Consider the following 15,972-nt stretch of genomic DNA (forward strand, 5'->3'; position numbering starts at 1 on the left):
ACATTGAACAGCTGCCCAGAGTGCCTGGGGCAACCCAGTGAGATGGGTGGCGGCAAATATTAAACTTATTATTATTATCATTGGCTGATAGTTGGTTTTTAAGTAAACTGGGGGTATTTTTCCCACTGCTGTGCTGTTTTCAACTTATTTTGTTTTAATATGGTTTTGCTTTTTATTTTATATTGTACCGTACGATTTGAACTGAAAACATTTCTGATGGTGTATTATTTTATTTTTTTACTCTGTTTTTCCTTTACTGGGCAGAGTTCTCTTAAGAACAATTGCCCACTGTTACCCCCTTGGCTGCCCCCACCATCTTCCAGGTGAACAACCAGAAGCCACATGACACCATCAATAACACTTGTTGTTTCAGAGCTGCTACTGCAAGGGCAATATCATCTGCCTATGAATCTTATTTTATTATTGCAATCTACTATAGGAACATAAGATGCTGGACCAGACCAAAGGCCCACCTGTTCTCACAGTGACCAATGGGATGCCTCTGGAAAGTCCACAAGCAGGACATTAGCACAATAGCATTCTTCTCCACTTGTGCTCCTCAGCAATTAGTATTCAAAGGCATACCACCTTATGATACTGGAGGCAAAAAAGGCCATTACATTGATAGAAAAATTATGGAGAATAAGGCGAAGTTAACTCTTAAAGTCATCCAAGTTGGTGGCCATTGCTACATCATACAGTAGCTAATTCCACAGTAGCTAATTCCACCCTTTTTGTAAATTGAAAAGCCCCAAGTGAAGTAAGCTTTCTGCATAGAGGAGTTGTTCCAGCCCCTTGATCTTATTGGTTGCTCTTTTCTGCATCTTTTCCAGCTCTGCAGTATCATCTTTGAGATGAGCAGAATTTCAAGTACAACACACAAGATTTACACTTTCACTGAGCTATCCCCCACAACCCCAAATATATTTCCTGCTCAATCACCACCAGTTCAGTGTATATGAGAAATTAGGGTGCTGTTGTTTTTTTGCTCTAATATACATCACTTTACACTTGCTTACACTGAATTACATTCACCATTTTAATGTCTATCCAGTCTGAAGAGATGGTTGAAAGTTCCTAACAATCCATTTTTTCGTTTTTACCAGCCTACACAGTTTGCTGTCATCAGCAAAGTTGTTGACCTCATTGCTCACCCCCAGTTCAAGACTGAATGTCTTAATTGGTACCCCTAGGCAAAGGTACTCAGAGCTTTTCTTCTCTTGTCTTTTTAAATTAAAAAACAAAAACAAATCCAGCCTTTAGCCCTCCTAGAAAGTAAGTTATGAAGCAAAATAGGCAGGTACCCAGTTTCTGTGAAATGAGCCAATCTGGCTACTCCTGCCAGTCAGTATTTTTAGCCAATGAGTGAAGTCAAAGCTGTGATTGATAAGTGATTTGTTTGAAAACCAGCAATACGAATTCCTGGAGTTGGCAGGATCCGCTGTTTCTCTGTCTCATGTTTGAAAAGCAGTATTCAAAAATAAAATTATTGCCAAGCATAAGCAAAACACACTTGCCAAGCCAACACATCACACCTCCATGTCACTTCATGTTCCTAATTGTGAAAGTGCTTGATGAAGAAGAAAGGGGGGAAATCATTTCCTAAGCACAGTGAATGACAAATGAAACACCAGAACAGAAATTGTAGTACTGTATATGGTAGTACTGTGTGTATGCCAGCGTGTTACTGAAACCAGTAATGTCCTTTGATTATATATGCCTTATGAAAAATCTGCGGTCTGAGCACTTGAAGGTTTATTCCTCAGCAAATTGTCTTAAGCACAGCAACATGTGAAGCATACTGTTATAGGTCTGTAGGTGCTAAATGCCCGGGTTTAATATATGTTGGAATATAATTAGAACTGGGATGTGAAAATTGCATGTCAGGCCCTTGTGTCTTAAAATGTGTATTAGGTTCTGCAGACACACTTCAAAGCTCCTGACATTAACATGTGAAAAGCTTAATGAAGGCAGACCCTGTGTGCTAAGTGGGTGCCAGCCATGGCTAACCCTGGAGAATCAACAAGTATAAAAGTTAATTAACAGGTAATTTCCTTGGGAGGTGAATGCCTGGGGACAAGCCATTTAGGCAACACAAAGGGGTGAAAAGGTAAGCCTCATTTGCAAATGTGTGGGCCTTGGCCGGATTTAGGTTTGATGAGGCCCTAAGCTACTGAAGGTAATGGGGCCCTTTATATGTCCAGCTGTCCTTTGTCAACAACAAATTGTTGCTGTTTTTTGTTTCAGGTAGGTACCTGTGTTGGTCTGATGCTGACAAAATAGATATAGTTTTTTTTAAATGTCCAGTAGCACCTTAGAGGCCAACTACCAGTAAGTTAGCTCAGGATATAAGCTTTTGTGTGCATGCACACTTCTTCAGACTTAACTGTCAGGGGTCCTTTACCTTTAAGGTGCAACTGGGCTGTTTTTTGTGTTGAATATATGCTATATGGTAATTTATGGACCTAATAGGTATCTAAAGTCATTTGCACAGAACAAATACAGGTACCTCGGGTTACAAACACCTGCTAACCCAGAAGTAGTACCTCGGGTTAAGAACTTTACCTTAGGATGAGAACTGAAATTGTGCGGCGGCAGCGGGAGGCCCCATTAACTAAAGTGGTACCTCAGGTTAAGAACAGTTTCAGCTTAAGAACGGACACAAAACACTGTTGCTGTATGTAGGTGTTATTTTGTTTTTTTATCTTATATTTTGGAAATGTACATCCAGTTCCCCTCCCCTTTAATTCCCCTCCTCCAGAGAGTGGGGCCCTAAACTATAGTTTGTTTAGCTTATACGTAAATCCGCCACTAGTTGTGCCTCATTCCCGAAGGAAAGACTAACTCTGGAGTAAGAAGCACGTCTGCAACCCCTGGAATGATGGTGACTTTACTGGGGGCTGCGTTGCCCCACGTCCAGCGGGTCTTTTGCCTCCTCGTAACCCCATTTAGGATCCCTTACCTCTCTTGCAAGGGCAGCGAAGGCGACACGCGATGGAGACCGCGAGAAGAGAGCGCAATCCGTCGCCCACCTTTCCCGGTGGCGCCAGCCAGGTGAGAGTCGGGCTGCTGCTAATCGTTAGCTTGGCACTCCGCCGGGCGGCCTGCCTTGAGCGACGCGCTCTGCGCTCGCAAAGAGGGGGACGGACGTAGCAGGCTGGGGAATGGAAAGAGCCAAGCCGAGGAAGGCGGCGGCGGGCGTTCGACAATTCGGCTCTCCTCTGGTCAGCCTGGGAGGGGCTCATTGGACGCGCTCGGTGCTCGGCGCGGCGCCTGTCTAGTCCGGAAGGAATCGTGGCGCTGCCGCCCCCTCAGGCCAGTGACCCTCCCCCGATGGTGTGAGGGACCCCCCCCCCCGTCCGCGGCTGCGGCCTTCCCCGGAGTCCGGCGCCATGAACCTTCTCCCAGCCAACCCGCACGGGAATGGGTTGCTGTTCGCCGGCTTCAACCAGGACCACGGTAAAGACCCTCGCGGGGCGCCGGAGGGTGGGAGTCAGGGGTCCGCCTGTCCGCCCGCGGGGGAGGCGTTCGGGCTTGGCGGGTTTCCTTTCCTCCCCCGTGTTCAGCGTCTGTAATGGGGTGAGGTTGGGAGAGGCGAAAGTTGAGTTTCTCGCCCCCACCCAAATAATTCCAGGCCTTCTGAGAGGAGGGAGGCGCAGGTCTCGAACCCGCGGCCAGCCTAGACGAATGCCTGGGCACAAAAAAGGGTGGGCGGGGAGGAGGGCTTTACCTTCCCTTCTTGGGGCGAAGAGAGGGGGCTGCCCTCTCCGGGCTCAGACACATCTCCTCTTTCCCCCCAGCACCTTGCCTTTGTCCCTTAAGTTTGCGTTGCTTGGCACTCTCTGTTAACGTTGATGGGTTCCGATACTTCCCCCATTGGCCTCGTCTCTCCCCTTTCCGTATTCCGGCCTCTGATTAGCGCGCTTGGGTGTGTATGGGGCGCAATCGGAGTCTGGTGTTTTGCAAAAGGCGCGGGGAGGATCAGCCTCTGCCCAGAGACACCAAAACAGGGGAGGCAGTTGCTTCCATTCTCCTCCTTGCCTTCTCAGGCTTCCACGCGGAGCCTTGTTTTGTCCTAATACAACACTGCTTGGCCCAGCCCAGATGCTTTACCCCTTGTACATTGCCTCATCTTGTTCTCCTTTAGTCTTTCTCTTTAAAAACCTGCATATATTGAGCTCCTTGTTGGGCATGAGTGTCAGGCTTGCCCTCCTACTCAATGCCATTTCCACTGCAACTGATGCATAATTCAACAGTTCCCACAAGCAGATGCCAAAGCTGGACTTAGGGCTAAGATGTGTGTTTTGGCCCAGTTGTGCACTGAATCATTCTATTCCTCAGATTGCTTTGCTTGAATTCTCATCAAACTGCAGCTCTTTCAGAGGTAGCTGCTTTCTTGGGCATATGAATTTGCATGCAGAATTGAATGTCCTGAACAGTTTTATTGCTTTTAATCGAAGGGCACATAGCAGAAAGTTTTGCAACATTATGACCTACGGTATCTCTTATGTGTTCGAATCATAGTAAAGAAGCAAAATTTCTAGATACCCTAAGTGACTGTGCCTTTGGTCATGGAACCAACTAGAAAGTCAGCAACCCTGAGGTTAATCTTGAGTAGTGCCCAGGACCTGATGCAAGATGTAATTGTTGTCATGCCAGTTGGGAGCAGTGACCATAGCACTACTAAATTAAATGCGCTTTGATTTCAAAACAGGAAACTTCCCCAAAGGGAGGAACTTGGTAAAAAGGAAGTTGAAAGGCAAAGTCAAGTGGGTTGGATCACTCCAAATTGTTGGGGACTTGTTTAAAAATGCAATATTAGAAACTCAGCTGGCCTGTACACCACAGATGGCAAAAAGTATCATGAGGGCCAAGAGAATGCCAGTTTGGTAATGTGCAGAGTCAAAGAAGCCGTTGGAGGCAAGAAGGCTTCCTTTAACAAAAGGAAGTCTTGTCCAAATGAAGAGAACAAAAAGGAACACAAAATGGAGTCTCCCAAGAATTGGTATTGGTGTTTGTGCTTTATAACTTGTTCACAAATGATCAAGAGTTAGGAAGGGGTGAGCACTGAAGTGCCCACATTTATTGATGATATTGAATTGTTCAGGGTCTTTAAAATGAAAAGAGATTGTGAAGAGCTCCAAAAGGACCTTTCCAAACTGAATGAATGGTTGGTAAAATGGCAAATGCAACTCACTGTAAATGAATTGTTAGCACATTTTAAAGACCCTGAACAATTCAATATCATCAATAAATGTGGGCACTTCAGTGCTCACCCCTTCCTAACTCTTGATCTAGAATTGGTGGACCTCTAATGAAGCTGAATGTTGGAAGATTCAGAACTGATGAGAGAAATTACTTCTTCACGCAGTACATTGTTAATATGTGGAACTCACTTCAAGAGGAGGCAGTGATGTCCACCAACTTTTGGTTGGCTTTAAAAGAGGATTGGACAAATTCATGGAAGATAAGGCTATCCATGGCTACTAGCCATGATAACTGTTTCCCCAGTTGGAGGCAGTAATGTTTCTGAATACCAGTTACTGGAAAGCACTAGAGGGAAGAGTGCTTCTGAGCTCGGGTTCTGCTTTTGAGTTTTCCACAGGCATCTGGGTGGCTGCTGAAGTACAGGACGATGGACTTGATGGAGCATTGGCTTGATCCAGCAGGCAGTTCTTATGTTCTTACAATTATCCCTAATTAGTAACAATGACAAATAGTTTGTCATTTTAATTTGATAGGGAAGCTAGTTCAAATGGAGTGACTACACCAGTCATGTGCTTGCAAATTGAGGAGTGTCCTATGTTTATTGTGCTCCTGTTCATTTCATAATTGTTTTTCTAAGAAAATCACACTTGTTTAGGTGCACATTTAACATTTCATGTGTTCCCCTAAAAATATAGTGTGTGAGGCATCCCAAATTGATGTGGCCCTTAGTGAATGAGTTAGCAAAAATAGTCATCCTAGCTAGTGTTCTTTTTTTTTTCTGCCAAGAAAATAGGCTATGACTCACTAGAGTAACACAAGTTAGGGATCAACTTCCTTGTAGTAAACCTCACCCCATAAAAGCTTCAGTGGAGTTTCATAGAACGTGTAAGCTAGTAAAATGTTCATTCTATTTGCATCAGACACTTTATATCATGTGGGTTGTATGGGCTACATCATGTGGGTTGTATGGGCTACACCTACAGGATGCAGTTTCCTAGGGTGCTTGTTTATAGGCTAGTAGAGTTGTTGGAATTCCAGCTTTTATCTTGGCAACAAAGTCAGATGTGCTGGTTTTGACTTATAAAGCCTTAAACAGCTCAGGACTGCAATACCTCAGGGACCACCTCTCCCCGCATGAAATTATTTGACTCCTGCGATCATCACCCAAGGCCCTTCTTTGGGTGCCTCCCCCACAAGAGGTCTGAAAGGTGTCAACGCAAGAACAGGCGTTTTATGTGGTGGCTCATAAATTCAAGGTTCATTCTAAACCATTATAATAAATAAAGTTTTGAACTGGCTGAAAGGAAAAAATATTTAGATTGATGTACTTGATTGTGCTTCTTGGTAAACAAATAAATGGGGAAAATAATATGCAGTTACTATAAATGCTGAGGTAGAGGAACAGAAGGGGGCGGGGAAAGGGAAGACACATTTTTCTCAATAACTGGCATCAACTACAAGAAACAGGAAATGTGTGGTTGACAGAGCTCTCAGTTTAAGCCTGTTGTGGGCCAGCCTGTTCAAAAACAAATTACCCTTGGCAGAATGAGGACTCCCTAATCCCTATAAACAGCTGTGTAGGTTTGATCCTAAATAGCCAAGAAAATACATCAGGTTCCAGGCATCTTTATAGCTTTTAGTGCCAATTGCTTTTCTAAAATGTTCACAAATCCATTCTACTGCCATGGACACAACTGAACCACTGTAATGCATTGGATCTGTACTTGCAGTTAGATTCCTGTATAGCCTGTTGTGACTAAGAGCATCTCTGGCAGGGATGAGTCTTACCTGACCCTCTTAATGGGAGATGCCTGGGACTTCTGTACACAGAGCATGTGCTACTACTGAGCTGTCTTTTGCCTGTTGATAAAGAGCATATATACCTGACGTAGTAATCCTCTTCTTTTTTAGGGTGCTTTGCATGTGGGATGGAAAATGGATTTAGAGTGTTTAATGCAGATCCGCTCAAAGAGAAGGAGAAACAAGGTGAGATTCTTCCTCAATATACATAGTTGTTCTGCTGCGCCATTTTTTTCATCTTAAACCACATGCTGTGCAATCCTATACCCTCAAGTAACTGTGCATAGAACAGAGATTTCACTTGCCAGAATTTGAGTACAATTTTTTAAAACTTTGATCCAGTATAATATTGCTGTGTCCATAATGTGTGGTCAGAAGAAGGCTCTGAGCAGGCTTTTCTGATGATGAAGCATTGTCTTGAAACGAGGCACTCCAGGAGTAAAAAGTAAAAGAGGACTGACATCAGCTGCATTTTAACTTGGAGTCTTTGGAGAGAATCCTCTTGATACACAAAGAAGTTACAGTATTAATAAACTTTTATTTGCCTTGAGTGTTTAATTAAAAATGTCCCTTTTCCCTCTCCAGAATTTCTAGAAGGAGGCGTTGGCCATGTTGAAATGTTGTTTCGCTGCAATTATTTAGCTTTGGTTGGTGGAGGAAAAAAACCCAAATACCCACCTAATAAAGGTAAAGTATTGAGCAGTAAGTAAGCAATAGCTTAGGGCTGAGTTCAGCACTAAACATTTCCAAGCAGCTTTAATGTAACTGGTGTTCAAGCAGATTTTATCGAAAACCTCCTGGGTAGTTTAAAATTTGAATAAATGTGGACTTAGCTGTCACCCTTCTCGAGTTGTGCAATGAGGTATCATTCCTTTTAATGCCAGGTGCTAGCTAGAGCAATCTGTGACCTATTGTTTCCCTGTATTCAGGATAATTTGTGTTTTTCCAGATGGTCAAAGGATAAACAGATTTTGATAAGCAGCCATGATACTGCACTCCCACATAAACAGGAATAAAAAGCTATTGGCAGTAGCAGGTGGGGAGGGTGAAGAAGAGGGTAGACTAAGCTTCAGAATGCCATCATATAAGACTTGTTTGGATGTAGCTGATGCTTCTATTTTCTCCTGCCCCAAACCAATTGTAACTGAATGCTAACTGTACAATGTCTAATTTTGAAGATCTGAACTTGGGGTATGGTTTTTGTTTTTTTGTTTTTTTGCCAAGTGAACCAGTGCAAACTGAGTAGTCTGGGATGCAGTAGTTCCTCATGTAGCTAGACTTCCAAAGTGGCATCTCTGGAAGCACTTTGTAAGATTGCAAGGTGTTACTTTAAGACTAATAAGACCATTTCCATTTCTGCAGTGATGATCTGGGATGATCTGAAAAAGAAGACCGTTATCGAAATAGAATTTTCCACAGAAGTCAAAGCAGTTAAGCTGCGAAGAGATAGGTGAGTCTGGTCACACTCTGTTGTATGGAGAGCTCCTTCTGTTTTTCACCCAGTTTGGAGTTGGACCAGTATAGCTGGACATGATGCTAATTGGCCTGCCATTGCCTTCTCTTTCAGAATCGTGGTAGTTCTGGACTCTATGATTAAGGTTTTCACATTCACGCACAACCCTCACCAGTTGCACGTCTTCGAAACCTGCTACAATCCTAAAGGTAAGTGTTATCCACTACATAAAGTGTAAGAGGAACAAAGAAAGATCCTGTGCTGTTCTTCTTCTGTTTGCTATTGTACTCCTTATGATAACTGATGCTGTCTATTTTGCACACCCTAGGACTTAAATATATTAAAAAACTACTTGGACCTTTCTCATGCTTTGCAAGTGCTGTGATGCTGAGCCATAGCATCCTTGTCATCCCCATTAAATGCAGTGGAAAAACTTACGAAACAGTTTGTCCTCCATCTTCCCATAGTTTTCACATTGGATTTGGAAAAAAGAAAAAACATTGTTGGAAAATGCATTGTTGGAATAGGGCTAATTGTCAATTTTGGGTGGGAGTCCACGGTATGCTATGATGAACATTGCATCACTGCGAGCATTAGTTTGTCCGACAAAACAGTTTCCCCTCTCCTCCCCTGTGTGCTGTTCTGAGGGTTCTCCCAATCACATTGAGCCAATTTTGAGAGCCATGGAAGCAGGAGAAGGGGAGGAAAGCCCTATTGCACAAACAGAAGCTCTATTGCAGGGTTTGCGCTGATGGGACTCATTCGGTAAATCCTGCCTTTTGCTTATACAGACATTGACACTCATGGCTATGTGGAAACATGAAGCTTCCTAGCTTGCTTTTTTTGAGTGTTACACGTACTCTCAAAACTTATTTTCAGATGGAAGGTGGGGAGAACGGAGATGGTAGTAAAAATGCATATTCCTCAATACTTTAAATTGTATTTCAGGTCTTTGTGTCCTGTGCCCAAACAGTAATAATTCCCTGCTTGCATTCCCTGGAACACATACTGGACATGTGCAGATAGTGGACCTGGCAAATACAGAGAAACCTCCTGTAGATATACCAGCTCATGAAGGGGTCTTGAGTTGCATAGCTCTTAACCTACAGGGAACAAGAATTGCCACAGCATCAGAAAAAGTAAGTCAATGATTTTACTCCACAGTTGGCTAGGAAACAACACAAGAGTCCTTAATGGTTTAGAATGAACCCTGAATTGTGTCATCTTGAGAGTCTGCATGGCATTTTAATAGGTGCATTGTATAGTCTTTAATTTACTGTTAAGCCTACTGGGAAGACTGTATCATCTAACACAGAAGTTGAATTTATGAAAGTCATGAAAGTCTTGGCTTTAAAGTTTATATAGAAAGTTGGTAACCTTTGTGGTTGTAGTGATTACGTTTGAAAATATGCATGCTGTTATTGCAAATATTGGTCAAGTGATAAACTCTGCATTCTTTGGCAGCCTGTAACCTGCATTGCTTCGAACAGGTTCCCTGGCTATTCATTCCTCACTCAAACCTTTCATCCTGCTGCCTCACTATTGCATGCCAGAATCTTCCAAAATATGTAACAAATGTGTTATATACTAGGTTCAGACTACTGTAAGGTAAAGGTACCCCTGCCCGTACGGGCCAGTCGTGTCCGACTCTAGGGTTGCGTGCTCATCTCGCTCTAAAGGCCGTCAGACTACTGTATACGGTATAAATCCAGTTCATGTAGACTTTCTCAATTTTCCTGTCAAAATACTGACTTTAGTGGCATTGATCTTGGATATATTCATGCAGATAAACCTGAGAGGATTTCCAAATATGTGGGAAGGATAGCACCAGATAACAAAAATAATTCCATATGGGAAAGGCAAAGATGTGCAGCTACGATAGTGTAGGGTGGAGGTAAAATGACAGAGCCATCATCTGGGAAGTGAACAGCTGTATCCTAATGTTGTGTTCTGGGAAGAACTTGTGTTGTTTTTGAAAGGCTCCCCTCACATCTTTAATGTGTGCTGTTGCTTTTCAAGGGGACCCTAATAAGAATATTTGATACATCATCTGGGCATTTAATCCAGGAACTGCGCAGAGGGTCTCAGGCTGCCAATATCTACTGGTAAGGTTTATTGTTTTGTTAATGTGTTGGGGGGATTGGCGGAATCATGCTTTGCCTTGATCATCAGCAAGATGAGGGAGTGGCTGCTGTACAAATGGGGGTTTCATGCTTTAAAACTACTCCCCCGTTTTCCAGTTAAGAGACATGAACTTCCTGTGTGTGAATAATTTTCTTCCATCTGTGACCTACTAATCATACAGCTGATACTGTCAGCTGGCTTTTCACATTAGCCGGTTCAGTGTTATGTGTAGCACATCAGACAAATATAAACATTAGGCTTGGTATCTGAAAATTCTTTTGGGGGGAAATGTGACATCACAGAGGTAGAGAAATCAGCAGCAGTACAGTTCAAGATGAATTTAATCCAATTGAGAGTTGAGCATTAAACAAACAAACAAAAATGGGAGTGGGGGTTAACTCTGAGAGGTAGCAGTGTATGAGATATACAATAAAGCATCAGTTCAAACATGTGAACTTTTCTATAGCTTTAAAAAGTTGGGGAAACAAGGATCCCTTAGTTCTATGTCCATAGGATCTTTGATGTCTGCACCTTTTTTCAAACTCAGAATTAAAGTAGCATTCATCCTGCAACTGTGTTGGTTTATAGAAGAACTAAGATACTAATTAAGAAGTAATTATGCCTCACCAATATCTGTGTGCCCTTTTCTTCAGCTACGTGTATTATGGAGGAGTTAATGCTTTCTAAAGGTGTGAATATATTTCCCTTCCTCCCATCTATGTGGTTTACTTCTGGGGTGAATGCTCTTTCACTTTCTACCACTTCAGTTGCTGATGCTGCTTCACTCTGCATCAACACCTGCTGGTAAAAGGTTAGCATCTCACTGGGTATGTTGTTGCAAGGTGGCATTGCTTTAGATAACCTCCCCAAAACCTACAGTTAGAAACTCTGGTTTTTAAGATACTTGGGAAAGAGGTTGGCTTATAGCGTTTGAAAAGTTGCAGTATATACACATAGGCATTTCTTTAAAAAGTAACTTATTCCATGACAGTGGTGTTATAAGCAGACTTGTTTCTGACTTCTCCTTTAGCATTAACTTCAACCAAGATGCTTCTCTCATTTGTGTGTCAAGTGATCATGCCACAGTGCACATTTTTGCTGCGGAGGATCCTAAGAGGAACAAGCAGTCGAGGTAAGCAGCTGAGGCCAGTGTGATGATCTCTAGGCAAAAATGATTAGGTAACTTCATACAGGAAGAATGTATCAGTAGCTAAAATAAAGTAAATAATTAAAATAATCACTCAAATAATTGTGAACCTTAATACGTGCTGCTAGGAGTCAGTTTGCTTCAGTGCCTGGACTACTGGGTTGAGATGATGCTGAAGAGAGCTTTCTTTCTTTTTCAGCTTAGCATCAGCCAGCTTCCTGCCCAAATACTTCAGTTCCAAATGGAGTTTTTCCAAATTTCAGGTTCCCTCAGGCTCTCCCTGCATCTGTGCCTTTGGAACAGAGCCGAATTCTGTCCTAGGTAAGAATCTCAAGTTTCACCAAAAATCAAACAAGGCCCCTCACTATGCATATCCCAAACATAGCCCATGAATTCAAGCAGCTGTGCTCACAAACAAGCTTTCTAGAGGAATCTCCCTCTGTACTTGATGGGAGTGTGTTTTATATAAATGGGTTTTAACTCCAGATTAATGTCGTATGATTGCAGCCTAAGATTGTAAAATGTTTAGATTGCAAGGAATGTTGGACGCTCAAGATTGTTGCTTGAGATCCTCACAGAGGGCAGCTTAATGATTCATCAAGAACTATCTGGGGTGGGGCAAGCCAGGCGCTAGAATTGATTGGCGTATATAGCGCAGGTCTTATAGGAGAATGTTTCTTAGCCTGCAGGTAATGTGGTGTCTCTTGCTGCTCTCACAAGCAAAAGCTGTGCAGTGAAACACAATGTGTAAGCAATTGACTTCAGTTGCCAAACTGAAAACAGTATCTTTCTCTTGCAGCGATCTGTGCAGATGGCAGCTACTACAAATTTTTATTCAATCAAAAAGGGGAATGCTCCAGGGATGTCTATGCTCAGTTCCTAGAAATGACTGATGACAAACTTTGACTGAACTGATGGAAATTTGTAGGTAGGGGGGAAGGAGATCTGGAACCCCGTCCTGCTTATTCTCCCTTTCCTGAAGAGATGGCCTCTCACTACCTTCAGTCAACTGTGCTGCTCAAGATGGGACAGATGACTTTAAGAAGCCCAAACCAGTATGGACAGAGCAAGGCAGAGGACTACTACGTTAACTGTCAACAGCTGGTTTTAAATGTTAAGTTTTGGCTGCTGTTGTTCCTTCAATTTCCCCCCCTTTTTTTAAAAAAATGTTTCAATAGCCTGTGCCTATTGGGTTTCTCTCTGTAATTAAACTGTGAAGCTTAGTGCCTGCCACTCCATAAGAGTGAAGCGGCAGATTACTAAGGTTTAAACAGTGAATGGAACATGTCAAAAGTACATACAGATTTGAGTTCTAGTACCGTGCTTAAGGGGGTGGCAGGAAATCTATACCAGCAGTTTCTGCCTTTGTAAAATGTCCTTTTCCTCCTATCTTCTAATACACAGAAAGGAATATTATAGCAAGTTGGCTTTTAGTTGCACTTGCTCTGACAGAGAGAGAATGCTCAAGGTCCTTGTTTTCATGCTGTTATAAATAGATATTAACTTGTTTGTCATTTGTCAGAGGTGCCAAAAGAAATCCATAGCAAACATCATTAAAGTACTGTTGGCCTAAATAACCATTCTGCAGGGCAGGAAGTGGCATAGGACAATGTTGAGATGTTGGGAAAGTGACAGCAAACAGCTTAGATATTGGAAATAACCATTCCAGACACTTCAGTTCTTGATCCATTGGTATTTGCACTTAGGTTGTGCTGGGGAAGTTCTACAAGTACAAGATAATCTGTAATGGCCAAGAGGGTAGTATACTGAACAACAAGAAGGGGGAAAGTGTGACCCTCCAGATGTTACTGGACTTCACTGCCATCAGTGCTGGCCAGCATGGCCAAGGATGATGAGAGGTGTAGTCAAACAGCTGGAGGGCTGCAGCTTTCCCACCTTATAGTCTGTAAGAAATCCCTATCATACAGCAAGCTTATTATGTGTTCGGAACAAACTAAGCCGCCGTCTCTCTGAACACTAAGTAGTACATCAATCACAACACTATATTTTGGGAAATGAGGTATTTGGACACATAATTTGAAGTTACCAATATCATCCCCTTCAAACACAACTTCAGTTATTAGCTCCCTTGATTTCATGCATACTTCAAAATTAATTGAAGTCTTGGTTCAAGTTGAAAAGTATTGGAATTTGTCATTTAACTAAAACCTATATTCAGATGTCAGTTTGCATGTTGCTTTTAAATGTGTATTTAATCATGGAAATTGTTTTGCACACCTTTTGTAATTTTCTTTAATTAAAGTGACTTAATTTGCTGTATTCATTTTATGGTAACAGAAGTTCTCTACAGTGGTACCTCTACTTAAGCACACCTCTGGTTACGTATCCTTCGGGATATACACGTGTCAAACCCGGAAGTACCGTATTTTTTGCACCATAACACTCACTTTTTTCCTCCTAGAAAGTAAGGGGGAATGTCTGTGCGTGTTATGGAGGAAATGCCTACGGGTGGCATGCCTACGGATTTTCCTCCTCTAAAAACTACGTGCGTGTTATGGTCGGGTGCGTGTTATAGAGCGAAAAATACGGTATTTTTCCGGGCTTTGCCACATGCACAGAAGCGCTCTACCACGCCAGCACACATGCACATAACAGGCACCTCCAGTTGCGAAAACCTCGGGATCCGACCGGAGCTCCGGAATGGATCCCATCCGCAACTGGAGGTACCACTGTATATGGGTGCTAGTTCTGTTCTCTGTTTTAGTTAAATTGCCTAAATAGCTCAAGATCAATTAGGAGTAGGATGCATGTAATCTATGGCGCTAATAGATTGTATCCAACAATGTTGAGATTTTTAATTAGTGGACCAGTGAAGGGAAACATGTTTGTTGAGTCTAGGTGGACAAACAGTCTGTATAAGGTAGTTTTCTCTTTCCTATCTATGTCTCTGGCCAAATTCTTTGACACCACCTTCCAATTCTTAGCATTCCCTTTTGTTCTAGGGGTACCCTTTTATCATATAGTTTTTAAACAGTAATATCTTTAAAAAACGGGCTAATAAGGAAAAAAAACATTTTGAAAAGTGTTGCTTCTTTGCTGAAATCCATCACTGCAAGTCCCTTGCAAATCTCGTAAAACTCAGGTAGAGAAGTAATGTTTGCTGAATTTTTCAAGGATAGGTATGCTGAAGCAAAATAACAGGAAGTTCAGTTCCATCATCCACAGGTTGAAGTAAGGTAACATTTTTTTAAAATCCCAGTAGTTAACACTAGTTTGTCAATTGTAACATCATTTACTTCACACACATTTAAGACTTAAAAATGCTCAGTGTTCTGTATTTCACCTTCCATGACCCTCACTGTTATGCATATTGTCTATAAGGATAGTGTGTACACACACACACACACACACACACACACACACACACACACACCTACCTCTGGCAACCCTAGGATAATATTATCTACCAAAGTAGACTTGTTTGAAAGCTTATAATGTAATACACTTTTGCTCCACCATCCTATGTTCAGGAAAAGAAACTTAAATGTAACATTTGTGTGCATGCATGTCTCCTTTCTCACCAATGCCATATTCCCACTTGACAGATTAACCTTCTCCTGTCACTGTTAAAATGAGTTGAGAGGTCTCCTCCCACAGCACATGAAACAAGATTGGATGGACCTTCTTCTCCAGTAGGGACTGGTTTTGAAAGAAATGCCGATTAGACTACAGTGGTACCTCAGGTAAAGTACTTAATTTGTTCTGGAGGTCTGTTCTCAACCTGAAACTGTTCTTAACCTGAAGCACCACTTTAGCTAATGGGGCCTCCTGCTGCTGCCGTGCTGCCGGAGCACGATTTCTGTTCTCATCCTGAAGCAAAGTTCTTAATCCGAGGTACTATTTCTGGGTTAGTGGAGTCCGTAACCTGAAGCGTATGTAACCCAAGGTACCACTGTACTTACAAACACAAGTACAACCTAGAACAGCTATTAATAGTTAAATGCATATGCCATTTCTCTGCACCTGAGCCTTGGCCATGGAAAACACTAGCTAAAATCACAATAATTCATGCGTAAAGGAAAGTCAAATTCTGATGAAAAATAAGCTCTGCTCAGTGCAGAAACAACTTTTAGCAACTGTAGTAACGGTAGTGTAATCCAAACACTAGTAGGTACATCGGCTAACTACAACATCGATATGGTAAGAGACTGTGCCGTGCTGCTCAGAAATTACCCAGAGCTCCTTTTCTGTGCAACACCGTTGGGGAAATATATAAACC

The 15,972-nt window shown here is 42.3% G+C and overlaps 2 protein-coding genes across 2 annotated transcripts in view; one reads left to right on the forward strand and one right to left on the reverse strand.

The window, feature by feature from the left end:
- LOC128407635 (ketosamine-3-kinase-like) overlaps positions 1-2,982 on the reverse strand; it is a 32,329-nt gene extending 29,347 nt beyond the window's left edge. Inside the window, exon 1 of the mRNA XM_053376220.1 lies at positions 2,963-2,982. The gene's annotated coding sequence lies outside the window, so the exon portion shown is untranslated. The remainder of the gene's footprint in view (positions 1-2,962) is intronic.
- A 187-nt stretch (positions 2,983-3,169) lies between these two features.
- On the forward strand, positions 3,170-14,012 carry WDR45B (WD repeat domain 45B). Its single transcript, XM_053376223.1, has 10 exons — positions 3,170-3,459; positions 7,120-7,194; positions 7,594-7,695; positions 8,371-8,458; positions 8,576-8,670; positions 9,410-9,600; positions 10,481-10,566; positions 11,616-11,717; positions 11,932-12,053; positions 12,532-14,012. Exons 1-10 carry the CDS (start codon positions 3,393-3,395, stop codon positions 12,636-12,638), a joined length of 1,035 nt encoding a protein of 344 aa, XP_053232198.1. The 5' UTR covers positions 3,170-3,392; the 3' UTR covers positions 12,639-14,012.
- Positions 14,013-15,972: the final 1,960 nt, after the last annotated feature.

The sequence above is a fragment of the Podarcis raffonei genome, chromosome 2, assembly GCF_027172205.1.
Source record: "Podarcis raffonei isolate rPodRaf1 chromosome 2, rPodRaf1.pri, whole genome shotgun sequence".
Lineage (NCBI taxonomy): Eukaryota > Metazoa > Chordata > Lepidosauria > Squamata > Lacertidae > Podarcis > Podarcis raffonei.